Source organism: Lagenorhynchus albirostris, chromosome 9 (assembly GCF_949774975.1).
Source record: "Lagenorhynchus albirostris chromosome 9, mLagAlb1.1, whole genome shotgun sequence".
NCBI lineage: Eukaryota > Metazoa > Chordata > Mammalia > Artiodactyla > Delphinidae > Lagenorhynchus > Lagenorhynchus albirostris.
The window spans coordinates 53249327-53267662 of record NC_083103.1 but is presented as its reverse complement, the minus strand read 5'-3'; the positions used below and the strand labels follow the sequence as shown (position 1 = coordinate 53267662).

Sequence of the window (18336 nt, the reverse complement as noted above, 5' to 3'; positions counted from 1 at the left end):
ACAAGGTGTGATACAGGAATAAGACAGAAAGCATTTTGTTCCTATTTTTTTTTTTTTTTGGTATGCGGGCCTCTCACTGTTGTGGCCTCTCCCATTGCGGAGCACAGGCTCCGGACGTGCAGGCTCAGCAGCCATGGCTCACAGGCCCAGCCGCTCCACGGCATGTGGGATCTTCCTGGACCAGGGCACGAACCCGTGTCCCCTGCATCGGCAGGCGGACTCTCAACCACTGCGCCACCAGGGAAGCCCTGTTCCTATTTTTATAAGATCATTTCAATTTTACAACTCATTTGATCATCATACATATCTCTGCTACACAAAGTGTGCTCCACAGACCAGCAACATCAGCAGAACTTAGGAGCCTGTTAAAACTCAGCAGGATATCAACACAGTCATAAGTACTATTATTAACTTTACTTTAGAGATGAAGCCAAGTAATTGGACAAGGTTGCACAGCTGGCGAATAATGAAGCCAGGCATGCATCAAAGCACTCTGAATCAAAGCCTATCCCTTTAAATTGAAACTATATTTTTCTAAAATTAACTGAAATGAAGTAAAATCACAGTTACAAAATTATTCTTTGAGTCTAACCTGTATTTCATACAGTGTAAAAATTTAAAACTTGTTAACTATGGCCTACTTTATTCACATTCCAAATACACTGCCAACACAATTGATTTTCTGTTTGCCATTACATGTCATTTATCTATCAATCTCAACTGTCTGAAATACACTGAAAACAAATAGGTAGCCAAAAAGGGATGCATTGCAGATGAACTAAGGATAAAAGATTCATGCACTATATGTAATGCACATTACCTAGAAGAGAGCCCGTCAGAGCCTCACTCTGTGCTCATGCACGCTGGGTGCCACGTAAGGCACTACGATGGGCACTAAGAAGGATACTAACATAAAAATGTAAAGTTTCTGCCCTCAAAGTCCAAACCAACTAATAAGTAAAATAAGCAACATCAAAAATACTATGGGGGGGGCTTCCCTGGTGGTCCAGTGGGTAAGACTGCACTCCCAATGCAGGGGGCCTCGGTTTGATCCCTGATCGGGTAACTAGATCCCACACGCATGCCGCAACTAAGAGTCTGCATGCTGCAACTAAAGATCCCACGTGACGCAACTAAGACCCAGCAAAGCATAAATAAATAAATAAATAAAATATTTTTTAAAAAATACTATGGGTCCACAGGAGGAGCAAGAAATCTCTGGATGAGGGAGAAAAAAGCCTCTAAAGAGAGCTCATATTTAAGTATGTCTTTGAAGGAGCAAAATAACTGAACCAAGTAGAGATGGGAAAAGCATATTCTCATAACAAGCACAGAGGTGAGAAAGCACAGGAAAAAGGCTTTTACTTCTGAATGATGGAATAACATACATCAGATTTACCCTCCCACTGTAAACAACTAAAAAATCATACAAAATTATACACGACAACAGCTTCAGGCACTGGATAAAGGCAGCCCAGGACAGTGGTTTCTGAGAGAAGGGAAACAAACAAGGTGAGCCTTATACTCCTCCAGCTTACTGGGTGGGGAGTGTTTCTAGGCCACAATACAGAGCAGGTAGACAAATGAGAGTCCCAACAGTGTTCAGGAGACTCTTCTCTTCACACCATACACAAAAGTTAACCCCAAATAAATCACAGACATAAATCTAATAACTAAAATGATAAAAATTCTGGAAGAAAACAGGAGAAAATCTTAAGTGTCCTTGAGTTAAGCGAAGATTTCTACAAGACAAAGTTTACCTAAAAAGAAATGATGAATAAACTCAAAAGACATTATTAAGGAGAAAAATATGTAAAACATGTATCTGATAAATAACATGTATCTAGAGTATATAAAGAACTCTTAGACATCAATAATAAGATATTCTCAAACACTCCCAAAGGGAAAAAATTTTTAAAAGCAGCCAAAAAAGATCTAAACATTTCACCAGAGAAAAGATACAGATAACAGATAAGCACAGGAAAACATGTTCAACCTCATTCGTTATCAGAGAAATACAAATTAAAACCACAATGAGAAACAACCATACATCCCCTAGGATGACTAAAATGAAAAATGTTTGGATATGAAGTAAATGGAACTCTCATGCATTGCTAGTGGGAATGCCAAACAGCATAACAGTTTTATAAAGTTAAACACACTCTTACTATATACATTCAGCAAGCCTACCCCTAGTTATTTAACCAAGAGAATATGCCCACACAAGGGCTTCTACTCAAATATTTACAGCAACTTTGTTCACAATAACTCAAGACAGGAACCAAATCTAGTATACAGATAAATGTATAAACAAATTGTGTGTGTGTATTCCACACACACACAGTGGAATAGTACTCAACAATAAAAAGAAATTCATTCCTGACACATGCAACCACATGGATAAATCCCAAAATCATTATGCTAAGTGAAAAAGAGCCAAATATAAAGAGTATATATTACATGATTCCATTTACATAAAATTCTATAAAAGGCAAATGATGTCAGAAAGCAGATCAGTAGTTGCCAGTGGTCAAAAGTAGGGGAATGAACTGACTACAAAGAGGAAAGGGGAAATTTTTAGTGTGATGGAAATGTCTTTCATTCACCATCGTGGCAGTTACTTGTCTGACTATTATTAGTTAAACTTATTAAATTGTATATTTAAAATTGATTAATTTTATTGTATACAAATTATACCTCAAATAAACAGATTTTTAGAAAGATAAAAAGACAAAGAAATGAATGCTCACATACCGAACTCTTAAAAATTCATTAAAAAATAGTAACACAAAATGACAAAATGAGGAAATGATGTTAAAAATGTAAACCACAAAATAAAAACCACAAAGTTTATAATAAAACACCATACTTAACGGTGAAACACTGAAAGCTTTCTCCCTGAGGCTAGAAATGAGACAAAGATATCCACTGTCACCACTTCTATTTAATATTATAATGGATGTACTAGACAGTGCAATCAGGCCAGAAAAAAAATTTTAAGGCATTAATTTTTCTCTCTTTTGTTTGGCTGTGTAGCGTGTGGGATCTTAGTTCCCCGACCAGGAACTGAACCCACCCCTCTGCAGTGGAAGTGTGGAGTCTTAACCACTGGACTGCCAGGGAAGTCCCTTAATGCATTAATATTAGGAAATAAATTAAAATGCCATTATTTGCAGGTGAACTGACTGTACACATAAAATTCAAAAGAATCTAACAACAATCAGAATTAATAAGTTTCTTGGATATACACACATAACTCGCAGATATCACGGGTCTGGTTCCAGACCACCACAACAAAGCAAATACTGTAATAAAGCAAGTCACATGATTTTTTTGGTTTTCTAGTACACATAAAAGTTACATTTACACTATTCTGTAGTCTATTAAGTGTGCAATAGCATTATGTCTAAAAAAACAAGGTGCATACCTTAATGAAAATATACTTTGTTACTAAAAAAAAAAGTTAACCATCATCTGAGCCTTTGGAGAGTCATAATCTTTTTGCTGGTTGAGGGTCTTGCCTTGATGTTGATGACTGCTAATTGATCAGGGTGGTGGGTGCTGAAGGTTGGAGTGGCTATGGTCAATTTCTTTCTTTTTTTTTGCGGTACACGGGCCTCTCACTGTTGTGGCCTCTCCCGTTGCGGAGCACAGCCTCCGGACGTGCAGGCTCAGCGGGCACGGCTCACGGGCCTAGCCGCTCTGCGGCATGTGGGATCTTCCCGGACCGGGGCACGAACCCGCGTCCCCTGCATCAGCAGGCAGACTCTCAACCACTGCGCCACCAGGGAAGCCCTATGGCCAATTTCTTAAAACAAGACAGCAATAAAGTCTGCCACATAGAATGACTCTTCCTTTCACAACTTCTCTGTAGCATGCAGTGCTTGCTGTTTGTTAGCATTTTACCCACAGTAGAACTCCTTTCAAAACTGGAGTCAACCTTCTCTCAAGCCCTGCTGCTTTATCAACTAAGTTTATTTAATATTCTAAATCCTTTGTTGTTGTTTCAACAATCTTCACCAGTAGTTTCCATCTCAAGAAACCACTTTCTTTGCTTATCTGTAAGAAGTAACTCCTTATCCGTTTAAGTTTATCATGAGCTTGTGGCATTTCAATCACATCTTCAGGCTCCACTTCTAATTCTAGTTCTCTTACTATTTCCACCACATCTGCAGAGCTCTTGGGTGACAGGTACACTATCAATGAGCAGTGATATTTTGAAAGAAATCTTTTCTCCTAAGCTGTAGGTCTCAACAGTGTGCATAAAATATTCGGTAAACTATGCTGTAAACAGAGGTGTGTGCTGCTATCCAGGCTTTCTTTTTCCATTTACAGAGCACAGGCAGAGCAGATTTAGCATAATTCTTAAGGGTCCTAGGATTTTGAGAATGGTAAATGAGCACTGGCTTTGACTTAAAGTCACCAGCTGCATTAGCCCCTAACAACAGAGTCAGCCTGTCCTTTGAAGCTCTGAAGCCGGGCATTGACTTCTCTTCTTTAGCCATGAACATCTTAGATGGCATCTTCTTCCAGTATATGGCTGTTTTGTCTTCACTGCAGCTCTGTTGTTTAGTGTAACCACTTTCATTCATTATCCAGCTAGATCTTCTAGATAACCTGTTGCAGCTCCTACATCAGCACTTGCTGCTTCACCTTGCACTTCTATATTATTGAGAACGCCTCTTCCCTTAAACCTCACCGGCTAGTCTCTGCTAGCTTCAAACTTTTCTTCTGCAGCTTCTTCACCTCTCTCAGCCTTCACAGAATTGAAGAGAGTTAGGGCCTTGCTCTGGATTAGGCTTTGGCTTAAGGGAATGTTGTGGCTGATTTGATCTTCTATCCAGACCTTTAAAACGTTCTCCATATTAGCAATACAGCTATTTCACTTTTTTATCATCCATGTACTCAATGGAGCAGCACTTTTAATTTCCTTCAGGAACTTTTCTTTGCATTCACAACTTGGCTGCTTGGCTCAAGAGCCTAGCTTTCAGCCTGTCTTGGCTTTCAAAATGTTTTCCTCACTAAGCTTAATCATTTGTATCTTTTGATTTAAAGTGAGAGACGTATGACACTTCCTTTCACTTGAACACTCAGAGATCACTGTAGGGTTATTAACTAACCTAATTTTGAAATTATTGTGGCTCAGGGAATAGGGAGGCCCCAGGAGTGGGAGAGAGACAGGGGAATGGCCAGTTAGTGCAACAGTCAGAACACACATAACGTTTATCAATTAAGTTCGTTGTCTTATATGGGCGTGACTCGTGGTGCCCCAAAACAAGTACAATTGTACATCAAAGATGACTGATCACAGATCACTATAACAAATACAATAATAATGTAAAAGTCTGAAGTATTGTAAGAATTACCAAAATGTAACATAGAGACATGAGCGAGCAAAATGTAACATAGAGACATGAGTGAGCAAAAGCTATTGTAAAAATGGTACCAATAAACTTTCTCAACACAAGAGTGTCACAAACCTTCAATTTAAAAAAAAAGCAATTATCTGCAAAGTGCAATAAAGTGAAGTGCAATAAAATTAGGTATGCCTGTAAAATTATTATACAAAAATCAACTGTAATAAGCACGTTAGCCATTAGGGAAATGTGATTCAATACTACCATGTGAGGGACTTCCCTGGTGGTCCAGTGGTTAAGAATTCACCTTCCAATGCAAGGGACACGGGTTCGATCCCTGGTCATGGAACTAAGATCCCATGTGTCGAGGGGCAACTAAGCCTGCACACTCTAGACCCCATGCGCCACAACTACTGAGTCTGTGAGCCACAACTAGAGAGAAGCCCACGTGCCACAACTAAGACCTGATGCAGCCTAAATAAATAAATAAATATTAAAAAAAAAAAACTACCATGAGATACCACTTCACACTCATTAGGAAGGCTACAATAATAAAGAGAGAAAATAACAAGTATTGGTGAGGACATGGAGAAACTAGCACCCTCATACATTGCTGGTGGGAAAGTAAAATGGTTACGACTGCTGTGAAAAGCAGCTGGCAATTGCTCAAAAAGTTAAACAGCACATGACCTAGCAATTCTACCCTCAGGCGTATTCAAGAGAAATAAAAACATACTTCCTTACAAAAACTTATATATGAATGTTCAAAGAAGCATTACTCATAATAGGCAAAAACTGGAAACAATCCAAATTTTCATCAACTGATGAATGGATAAATAAAACATAGTATATCCATGTAATTGAATTTTATTTTTAAAAAAAAGAAGTAATGACACATGCTACAACATGAATGAACCTTGAAACGTTACATTAAATGAAAAACGTTAGTCACAAAAGACCACATATTGTATGATTCCATTTACATACTGTCCAGAAAAGACAAATTTATAGAGACAGAAAATGAATCAGTGGTTGCTTAGGATTTATGAAAGGGGAAATTTGGAACAACTGTTTAATGGGTATGAATTTTCTTTTAGGAGGGACAATTAGACTGTGATCATTGTATAACCCTATAAATAAACCAAAAAAGACTGAATTATACACTTTAAAATGAACTGCATGGTATATGAATTAAATCTCAATAAAGCTGTTTAAAAAACTTTCTGTAATTTTCTTATCTTATGTCATAAAATAATTAGAATAGAATCAATTTAATTATAGTATAATTGAATTTAATTGTAAATGTAATTAGCTTATAATAAATAAATAAATAATCGATCACTGTGAGAGCTGCAGCTGCAGGGCCATTACCCTAACATTAGAATTGCTAATTTGTCTATAAAACTTCCAGGGAACATTTCTTTGCACATATAATAAAATCAATACTACTTTAAAAAAATCATTCATATTTCCATATATCAGCAACAACTAGAAAATAAAAGTTAAAGATAGTTATAACAGTTATCATAAAACATCAAAAATAGAAATATTGATAAATTCAGTGAATCATGGAAAACATCCATTTACTAACAACTACTTTATTTCAACAAGATTTTGTAAAAGTGATCTAACAAACAAAGGCATATACCATTTTCTTGGAATGGAAGACTCAATACTGTAAAGATGTCTATTAACCCCAATTGTGTTGGTAAATATATCAAATGTATTCCCAATCAAAATCCTAATAAGGTTTCTTTTCTGTGTAGAAGTTCACATGAAAATGCAAAAGGACAAGAATAACCTAGGTGATCTTGAAGAACAGCTAAGCTGAAGAACTTTAACAGAGGGCAAGACCAAATATAACATGAGAGAAATTAAAACAGTAAGATAAGGGCAAAAGAATAGAGTAACCGTTCAGTGAAACAGAACAGATGGTCTTGTAACAGACAAGTATATGTTTACCTTATTTATGACAAAAGAGAAACAGCAGTGTGATGGGGAAAGGATGGTTTTCAATAAATGGTGCTGGGCCAATTGACTATATATAAAAAGTGAGTCTTGACTCTTACCTTACATCATACACAAAAAAATCAATTCCTGATGAATTATAGACATAAATGTAAAAAGTTCAAGAGTAAACATTTAAAAGAAAACACAGAAGATCTTTATGACATTAAAATAGACAAATATTTCTTTGTCTATTTCTATTTCTTTGACAAAAGACCTTAACTAAAAAAGACAAGACTGATAAAATGGAACTTGTGTTCATGTAAAGGTATCACAAAAGGGTGAACTAGCAAGCCACAGGATGCGAGAATATATTTTCAATGCATATTTCAAACAAAGAAACCATACCCATAATATATAATCAAAAAATAATATTACTCAAACCAATAGAGGTGGGGGGAGCAGCAAAAGACTTTTAACAGGTGCTTCAAAAGGAATGTATCCCAATCAGCAAGAAATATACGAAATAGTGTTCAACTTCGTTAGCCTTCAGGGAAATCAAAATTAAAATTGCAAGGAGACACTAACAACATACCCACCAGGAAGGCTAAAATACAAAAGACAGAAAGTACCAAACACTGACAAGGATGGAGGATACACCGCTGGATGGAGAAGAGGTAAATTGGCACAACTACTTTGGAAAACTTTTGGACACACCTACTAAAGCTGAAGATATGCATATACTATGACTATGTAATTCTGCTCCTGGGTTTATATCTAAAAGAAATGCATTAAAAAACTTGTTTAAGAAACATGTACTATACCATTCACAGAAACATTACCTGTAATAGTCCCAAACTAGAAATGAATGAAATGCCAAAAGCAAGAATAAATAAATACATGTTCATTCAGTGTAATACTACTGGCAGCAAAAATAAACTAAGACTACATTACATTCAGGTAGGGATGAATCTTACAAACAAAATGTTGAACAAAAGCCAGCACATAAAATGTACATATTATATGGTTCTATGTGTATAAAGTTCAAAATTAGGCAAACCCAATCTATGGTATAGTGAGTCAAGGTAGTAGTTAGTCTGGCTAGAGATGCCATGAATGGAAGAGGACATGAAACTTCTGGGCTTCTGGGGTCCTTGTCTCTGTTTCTTGATGGAGATTCTGCTTATGCAGGTGTGTTCATTGTGAAAATGTGAAGTGTGTCTGTGCGTGTATACACTATACTATACGTATTAACTTCAAAATACTTCAAAAATTTTTTAAAAATTGTTTTAGTATATTTATACAAAGATGACTATTTGAGCCTATGGAGAAAAAGAAAGGAAAATTACTGAATGTGGAGGCTAGGCTGTCTGTATGGTGTTTTTACTCACCTTTGTCCTGTAACGCAATTTGTTCCTTATGCAGTAATGCCACCTCCCGTCCCAAAGCTTTCTTCTGTCTTTCCAGTTCATTTCGAAGCACCAAAATTTTTAATTGCAGGCACTCACTTTCTTTTTTCTAAATAATTAAAAGTACAGGTAAATTTATGAATATAAAAGTTATTCCTACGAATAACTGCGCATTCACAATGTTTCAAAACGTGACTGGTTTAAAGCACTTTAATATTCATGTAACTTATAGATCTCTTGAGTAACTTAATTATCAGCACCTGTCATTTTAATGGAAAGAATACAGATGTAAGCAAAGAACAGAGTAGAAATAAAATCTCAAATCTGGGAACAGTTCTTTCTAAGAACCTAAAAGACACTATAAAATATCTCAGGCCTCTTTCCTAACACCACAATACAATAAGACACAAATTAATAATAAAAAAGAAATGGAGTTCTCAAAATGTTAAACATAGAATTACCTTAGGACCCAGCAATTCCACTTCTAGACATATGTATATACCCAATAGAATAAAAAGCATGTCCATACAAAAATGTAAATATGAATGTTCATAGCAGCATTATTCATAATAGCCAAACAATGAAATCAATCCAAATGTCCATTATCTGATGAACAGATAAATAAAATGTGGTATATATCAATGGAATATTATTAGGCAATAACAAGAAATGAAGTACTGATATATGCTACAACATGGATGAATCTTGAAAACATTATGCTAACTAAAAAAAAGCCAGTTTTAAAAGGCCACAGACTCCATTTATATGAAATTACCAAAATAAGCAAATCCATAGAAACAAAAAGTAGATTTCCATCCTTACCAAGCTGAACATAGGTGCTCTAATATTCCACAGATTTTGGAGAAAGCCAAGCAGGGACCTGGTGCTTTCATCCCTTCCAGACAGTAACTAACCAAGCCCCCTATAATGTCAGTGGATACCACAGGGGGAGCCTGCAGCCTCACTACAGATGTAACAAGATAACCTTCTCCCTTCCTGCTGGATAATATCAGAGGAGGCCAAGTAGAGAGTCAGAACTTTCACTACTATGCAGTGCTATTGAGACCACCTTACTCCCTATGTGGGCAGCTGGAACTCCTATTCCTAGTCAGCATTAACAAGCCCTCTTACACTCACACACAAACACTCCTCTGCCACGTGAGCGTCAATGGAAACTTCTTGGGGAACTTGGACTTCCACCCCAACCTGGCAGTAATGAGATGGTGCCTCTTCCTTCCACTACCAGAGGTGTCAGAGGAAGCCGGGTAAAACAGAAGGTTTAAATAAGATCCAGAGACTCATAACATAATACCCCAAATGTACTAGTTTCAATCAAAAATCACTCATCAGATCAAGAACCAGGAAGATATCAAAGTGAATAAAAAAGGATAATCAAAAGATGCCAACACTTGAGACAAGTAGACATGTTACAACTATCTGACAACGATCTGAGAGTAGCCATCACAAGAATGCTTCAATAGAAATTAAGAACCTATATGGGGATATAACCTAAAAAAGAATGGATATATGTAAATGTATAACTGATTCACTTTGCTGTACAGTAGAAACTAAAACAACATTGTAAATCAACTATACTCCAATAAACATTAATTTAAAAAAAGAAATTAAGAACATGCTTGAAACAAAAATATAGAACTTCTTGATCAAAAAACCCCGTAAAATCTCAATAAAGAAAGTAAAGACCTAAAGAACTGAAATAAAAAACTCAATGAATGAGCTCAACAGCAGAATGTAGGAAACAGAGAAAAGAATCTTTAATCTGGAAGATCAAACAATAGAAACTACCCAATTTAAACAACAGGGATAAAAATGAACAGAGCCTCAGAAATCTGTGGAATGATAGCAAAAGATCTAGCACTTGTATCATCAAGTACCAGGAGGAAAGGAGAAAGTGAGCAGGAATGAAAAGTACTTGTAGTAAATAATGGCTAAAAACTTCCCAAATTAGGCAAAAGAAATAAATCTACAGATTCAAGAAGTTAGTGAGCTCCAAAAAGAATAAATTAAATGGAAAAAACCACAAAGTAAACAAAACCAAAAGCTGTGTTTTTGAAAAGGTCAGTAAGATTGATAAAATTCTAGCCAGGCTAACCAAGAAAAGACAGAAATTACTAATATGAAGAATGAAAGAGGAGCCATCACAACTGATCTCATGGACATTAAAAGAATAATTAAAAATACTACAAACAACTCTATGCCCATAAATTTGGTAACTTAGATGAAACGGATCAATTCCTTGAAAGGCAATCTACCAAAACTCACACTAGGAGAAACTGACAATCTGAATAGGCCTATATATATATATATATATATATATATATATATATATATATATATATATAAGAAATTAAATCAATAATTAATAATCTTCCAAAACAGAAAGTACCAATTAATAATCTTCCAAAACAGAAAGTACCAATCCAGATGGCTTCACTGGTAAATTTTACCAAACATTTAAATAAGACATTATATCAGTTTTTGAAAATCTCTTCCAAAATACAGAAGAACTTCCTAACTCATTCTATGAGGCCAGCATCATCCTCACACCAAAACCAAAGCCATCACTAGAAAGGAAAATTACAGACCAGTATTTCTCATAAACATAGGTACAAAATCCCCAACAAAATATTAGCAAATCAAATCCATCAACATATAAGAAGAATTATACACCATGGCCAAATGAACTATACTCCAGGTATGCAAGACAGGTTTAACTTTCAATAATCAATTAATGGATTTCACCACATCAACCAGGCTAAAGAAAAAAATAATCATATAACCATATCAATGGGTGCTGAAAAAGCATGTGACATTCAACTAGAAATAAAGGAAAACTTCATCAATTTGGTAAAGAATACTTGCCAAGAAACCTACTAATATTTGCCAAAATACTTAATGGTGAAAACCCAGATGCTTTCTCCCTATGTTGGAGAACAACACAGGATATCCCCTTTCACCACTCTCTTAAACATGTACTGAAGTCCTAGCTATACAATAAGGCAAGAAAAGGAAATAAAAGCTATGTATATTTGGAAAGAAATAAATGAAGTCATCTTTGTTTACAGATGATATGATTGTCTATGTAGAAAATCCCAAAGAATTGACAAAACAAAAACAAAAAACCAACCCAAAATCTCCCGGAACTAACAAGTGATTATAGCAAGGTTGCATGATACAGGGTTAATACACAAAAGTCAACTGCTTTCTTATGTAACAAGGAATAATGGGAATTTGAAATTAAAAACATAACATCAATTATATTAGTATTAAAAAATAAAATACTTAGGTACAAATCTAACAAATTATGTAGAAGATCTATATGAAGAAAACTACAAAACTCCAATGAAAGAAATCAAAGGAGACCAAAATAAGTGGAGAAACTGTCCATGTTCAGGGATAGGAAGACACTATTATGATATCAATTTTTCCCAACTTGACCTATAGATTAAGTGACATCCCAGCAAATTATTTTGTGGATATCAACAAACTGATTCTAAAGTTTATAGAGAAAAGCAAAAAACCCAGAATCACCAACAAAATACTGGAGAAGAACGAAGTCGGAAGACTGACACTATCTTCTGTCAAGACTTACCATAAAACTACAGTAATCAGGATAATGTGGTATGGGCAAAAGAATAGACAAACAAATCAGTGGAACAGAATATAGAGCCCAGAAATAGAAACACACAAATATGGTCAACTAATCTTTGACAAAGGAATAAAAGCAATTCAATGGAGAAAGGATAGTCTTTTTCACCAAATGGTGCTGGAACCACTGGACACCCACATACAAACAAACAACAACAAAAAATTTAGATATAGACCTATATCTTTCACAAAAATTAACTCAAAATCAATCACAGATCTAAATGTGAAATAATAATTACTATTCACCTTTTAGAGGATAACAGTGGAGAAAACCTAGGTGACCTTAGGCTTGGAGATGACTTTTTACATACAACACCAAACACATGAGCCATGAAAGAAGAAACTGTTAAGTTGGACTTCATTAAAATTAAGACTTCTGCTCTGCAAAAATGACTATTAATAGAATGAAAAGACAAGCCACAGACTGGGAGAAAATATGTGAAAACCACTTATCTGATAAAGAATAGAATACAAAATATGCAAAGAATTCTAAAAACTCAACAATAGAAATATAAACAACCCAATTAAAAAATGGGCAAATGATCTGAACTGTCACCTTACCAAAGAAGATACGGAGATAATCATATGAAAATAAGCATATAAGCATATGAAAAGATTCTCAATATCACAAGTCATCAGGGAATTGCAATTAAAACAATTAGATAGGGGCTTCCCTGGTGGCGCAGTGGTTAAGAATCTGCCTGCCAATGCAGGGGACATGGGTTCGAGCCCTGGTCCGGGAAGATCCCACATGCCGTGGAACAACTAAGCCCGTGAGCCACAACTACTGAGCCTGTGCTCTAGAGCCCGTGAGCCACAACACTGAGCCCGCGTGCTGCAACTACTGAAGCCAGCGTGCCTAGAGCCCGTGCCCCACAACAAGAGAAGCCCCCACAATGAGAAGCCCATGCACTGCGACAAAGAGTAGCCTGCGCACCACAACGAAGAGTAGCCCCCGCTCGCTGCAACTAGAGAAAGCCTGTGAGCAGCAACGAAGACCCAACGCAGCCAAAAAATAAAATAAAATAAATTTAAAAAATGAAAAACAATTAGATTACCACTACACACCTATCAGAATCATTTAAATCCAAAACAATGGCAATACTAAATGTTGGCAAGGATGTGGAGCAACAGGAACTTTCATTCATTGTTGACGGCAATGCAAAATGGTATAGCCATTTTAGAGGATGGTCTGGCAGTTTCTCACAAAACTAAACACAGGTTTACTATATGATTGAGCAATTGTGCTCCTAGATATTTACCCAGATGAGCTGAAAACTTGTGTTCACACAAAAACCTACACATAAATGCCTATAGCAGCTGTATTCATAATTGCTGAAACGTGGAAGCAACCAAAATGTACCTCAATAGGTCAAAAGATAAACTGTGGCATATCCAATAACAATGGAGCATTATTCAGCAATAAAAAGAAACGAGCTATGAAAAGCTATTAAAAAGACATGAGGGAACCTTAAATGCATATAGCTAAGTAAAAGAAGCCAATCTGAGAAAGCTACATGCTGTATGACTCCAACTCTGTTACATTCTGAAAAAGGCAAAACTGTGGAGACAGTAAAAAGTTCAGTAGTTGCCAGGTGTTCTGAGGGAGGGAAAAAAGTATAAATAGGTGAAGCATGGAGGATTTTTAGGCCAGTGAAACGATTCTGTATGACACTGTAACGGTGGATACATGACACTGTGCCTTTGTCAAAACTCATAGAACTATACAACACAAAGAGTGAACCCGAAGGTAAACTACAGACTTTAGTTAATAATATTGTATTAATATTGATTCAACAATAGTAACAAATGTGTCACTCTAATATAAGATGTTAATAACAAAAGAAATGGGGGGGGCCTTTCTGTACTTTCTGCACAATTTTTCTGTAAACCTAAAACACAAAGTTCATTTTTTAAAAAGTGACAGAACTGTACCTCAAAAAAGTCAATTTTACTGAATGTTCATTTAATAAAACAAATCCCAGACATGTCCTACCAAAGATACATTTAAGTTTACCAAATAAGTTTGTTAACTTATCTTTCCATAAAAATATTTCCTACTTCAACCTACAAAGCCATGGTTTAAACTTTACTCTGACTCCCTTTTTAATCCAAATACCTTGCCACAATTTGCCTCCAGATAAAATCTGAAATCCTACCCCCACAATGAACATATATGTGCCTGCATGTGTTTGCATTCACACACAATTACTGCACTATGAAGGTATGTACCCTTCTCGCCTAGTCTTTATCAATAGTGTCAATAATATGCTTTCCATCATTTTCCATGACAAAAATCTTAACCAAACAGCCTCCTTCTTAAGACATATACTAAGTAAAATTTTAATGGGGAGGAAAAAAACATTCATTAAGTAAACTGAATAGGTTATTAAGCCCTGGGATGAGCTGGTGGAAAACTTTAAAAGAAAAAACTCAGCACCTCTATTTGATTCACAGACAATGAGGAAGCATGGGTACTCAGTGAGATGAGTAATGGTATGGCCTTGTTGAGGCAATGGGCATGGAAAATGACTTTTGGCAGTTGTGTGGAAAGTACTTTACAGCTATTGTTTCTCACCCAAAGTGCTTTCTTCCTCATCTCTGAAATACTGATTCTGAACAGATGGTATGATCATCTGTTAAAGACATTCAAGCAGTAAAGCTTATTTCCAATCATCATTATTATATTTGACTGGAAAACTCTATGAAATATAAAACACTCCTAAGCAATTTTTTTCTGAATGAATCAAATATTTATGAAGGGCCTACTATGTGCTTCTAAATAAATGAGAAACAGTTTCTGTTTTCTAAGAGCTTGGGTCCAGTGGAGACAAAAGCCATTTTGCCCCGCCAACTCCCTGTAAAAACAAAGACCAAAAGTCAGTGAGGCTGCTTATCATGAAAGAAAGAGGAATGAGGAAACAATTTGGGGTTCTTCGGTAATCCAGTAGCGTGATCAGTGTTTTTACATCACTGACGGAAAAAATATACAAATTCTTAGGAAGCAGTCTTTTTCCACAAAGAGATGTGTTCAATTTCCTTAACTCGAATTTCTCCAAAAAATATGTAAACTAGATTCTACCTTGGTAGAGGAAAAAAAATAGAAAAGAAAAACAACTCTTCGAAGAACACAGGGATATGCATAGGTAGGGGGGTTAATCTGCTCTATTCCAGGGTACATGCTCAAATTGGGTTATGTTTACTAGAATCAAAGAACTAAGGGTACAATTTAGTCTAAACACTAAACTAATACAGGAAGATGTGTGTACAGTGTGTTTGTGTTATGGTCCATGTGCAAAAACTGGCCTATTTACAGAAATAAATCAAGTCATTCAAAACCAGGATTGCTGGCTCTAATTTCTGATGAGTAAACAAACCCTGACCAAGTGGAATCTGGTTCTGCTTCCTTTCAAATGAATCTAAGTACTCAAAGATCTTAATATTCCATAAGTATAATATCTTCTAATGGTTTCTACATTCTACTTACCTGTTTACTCCAAGTATAGTTAATGTCATATGTACATCTCCAAAGGATCACTTTTGATTGGATTTTAGTGTTTTTATACAACACTGTCTATGATCTGAAAATCACAGATACATTCATCTCTTTGCAAGCATACTCCTTTTTATGCATCTTTACAAAGACAGTGATGGACAATGCTAAAGATTCTTTTCAGTAAGACACACCAATCTGTAAATGACCTATTAAACAATTTTCTTCTTGTATATTATGCTGGAGCCAAAAGGGCTTTTTAGGCAAAAGCTATCAAAGCATGGTTCAGGAAACCATGAGGATTCCTAACACCATTTCGGTCTGTGAGATCAAAAATACTTTCATAATAATACTAAGCTGCTATCTCCCTTTTTCACTCTCATTTTCTCATAACTGTATAGTGGAGTTTTTCAGTCTGTAAGATCTGTGATATCACAACAGATTGATTGCAGAAGTAAATGTGAGGGTTCATCTGTCTTTTATTAACCTAGGCATTATCAATAGATATACCCTAAATTCTTTGAGATCTTTACAATATTTAGAGTATAAAGGGGTCTTGAGTGGTTTAGGGCATTATTCATCTATACTAGTTTTCCCACCAAAAATGGAAATAATTAACAATCTGAAAAAAAGTTTTAGAACTATGGCAGTTGTCCTGTAAGTTAACAAATTTGCTTTAAAATGTCATTTACAGATTGTTTCTATTGTACCTATACCTGCTCAGCCATTAAGAAAGGGCAAAATTTTCCTTAGAAAATATTTAATCCAATCCATTAATTTCATAGACTCAGTGGCAATATCAGGCCTAGAACCCAGGTCCAGCTAGGGAGATAAAGCAAAAATATATGTAATAATAAAACATACAGGAGTTTTGTGTTTGATATAGAGAATAAGTACCTATCAAACTGGTCCTTCCATAAATAACAGCTATAGACTCTAGATCAGATACAAAAAGCTACTACATGAGGGTTCTAAAAATTGATCAATGGCAGGCAGATTTGGGGGTAAACTCAGAACCTGGCGCAAACAACCAACAGGAGGAGTGAAATTCCCCTTTTCTGTGACTTCGCCCTGAGGGCATCTATGGTTAAACACCAACAGACAGACAACTATCTTTCTGGCAGGAACAACCAGGGAAAAGAGATTAGGCAATCAAGGCCACCAGAATGGAGGAAGCCAGAGAATGGGGCACCCCAAATTCTGTTTAAATTCAATCTGAGTTTCTGAATCCTAAGTCATATCTGCACGAGGCAAACAGAGAGCAGCTGTGCCTAAGGATGAGAGTAATGACCTGAAATCGGAGGCAATGTCCATTGCAGGCATGACAGTTTGAGCCTAACCAAGTTAACTACCCGCTAGAATTAGAACATCAATATTCTTTGGAACAAAGCAACAAACTCCAGAGACTCCACAAAATTACACTCACAATGTCCAGGGTACTCTGCAATATTACTCAATATATGAAGAACCAGGAAAATGTGATTCACTCTCTAGGGAAAAGACAATCAACATATGCCAACTCTGAGATGACCCAGATGTTAAAATTATCAAAGAAAGTCACTATTACAAATACGCTAAGTGAAAAAAAGTTAAATATTCTCATAATGAATAAAAAGACATGAAATCTCGGCAGACTATTTGAAAATGTTAAAAAGCCAAGAGGCTTCCGCTTCTAGTCAAGGTGGAGTAGGCAAAAGGAACACTGCCCAACTAATTTTACCAGTCTACCATAATCCTAATACCAATCTAACAAAGTAATTTAAAACACTGCTTCCCAATACCCCTAATAAATATAGGCACAAAAACTCTTAAATTATTACCAGATCATAACTAGCAAAGCATAAAAAAGATTGTACTCTATATTGTAGCCATTAGTTTATTCCATAAACGCAATGTTAAACACTTGAAATTAAATCAATGTAGTTCACCGTAGTAACAGAATCAAGAAGAAAATGCCATGATCATTTATTTCAATAAATGCAGAAAAAGCATTTGACAAAATTCAACATCCATTCACGATAAAATTCAGAAACTAGGAATAAGAGGCAACTTCCTAAAGCCAATAAAAGGCATTGCTAACATTATATTTAATGGAGAAAGGATGAATGATTTCCCCTTATGATCAGGAACAAGTAAAGGATTTCCATGTTTATCACTTTCATTCAACACTGTACTGTATGCCCTAGCTACTGAAATAAGGCAGAAAAATTAAAGCGCATAGAGCATTCCAAGTTTGCAGGTACAATTGTTTATATAGAAAATCCCAAGAAACCTACAAAATAACTACTAGAATTTAAAAGTTAATATAACAAGATTGCAAGATGCAAGATTACTAAATTAAAATGAATTGTATTCTTATATACTTGCAGGAAACAAATGAGAAATAAAATTTCAACAACAATCCCATTTGCAATAATGCCCAAAACAAACAAAAAAGCCTCCCATAAAATACTTAGGAATA

The 18336-nt window shown here is 35.7% G+C and overlaps 1 protein-coding gene across 1 annotated transcript in view; it reads right to left on the bottom strand.

Annotated features, from left to right (window-relative positions):
• The window catches only part of UVRAG (UV radiation resistance associated), a 366512-nt gene that overhangs the window by 153575 nt on the left and 194601 nt on the right, over nt 1–18336 (bottom strand). Inside the window, 1 exon segment of the mRNA XM_060160058.1 lies at nt 8696–8822. Within this exon segment, the coding sequence (XP_060016041.1) occupies nt 8696–8822 (127 nt within the window).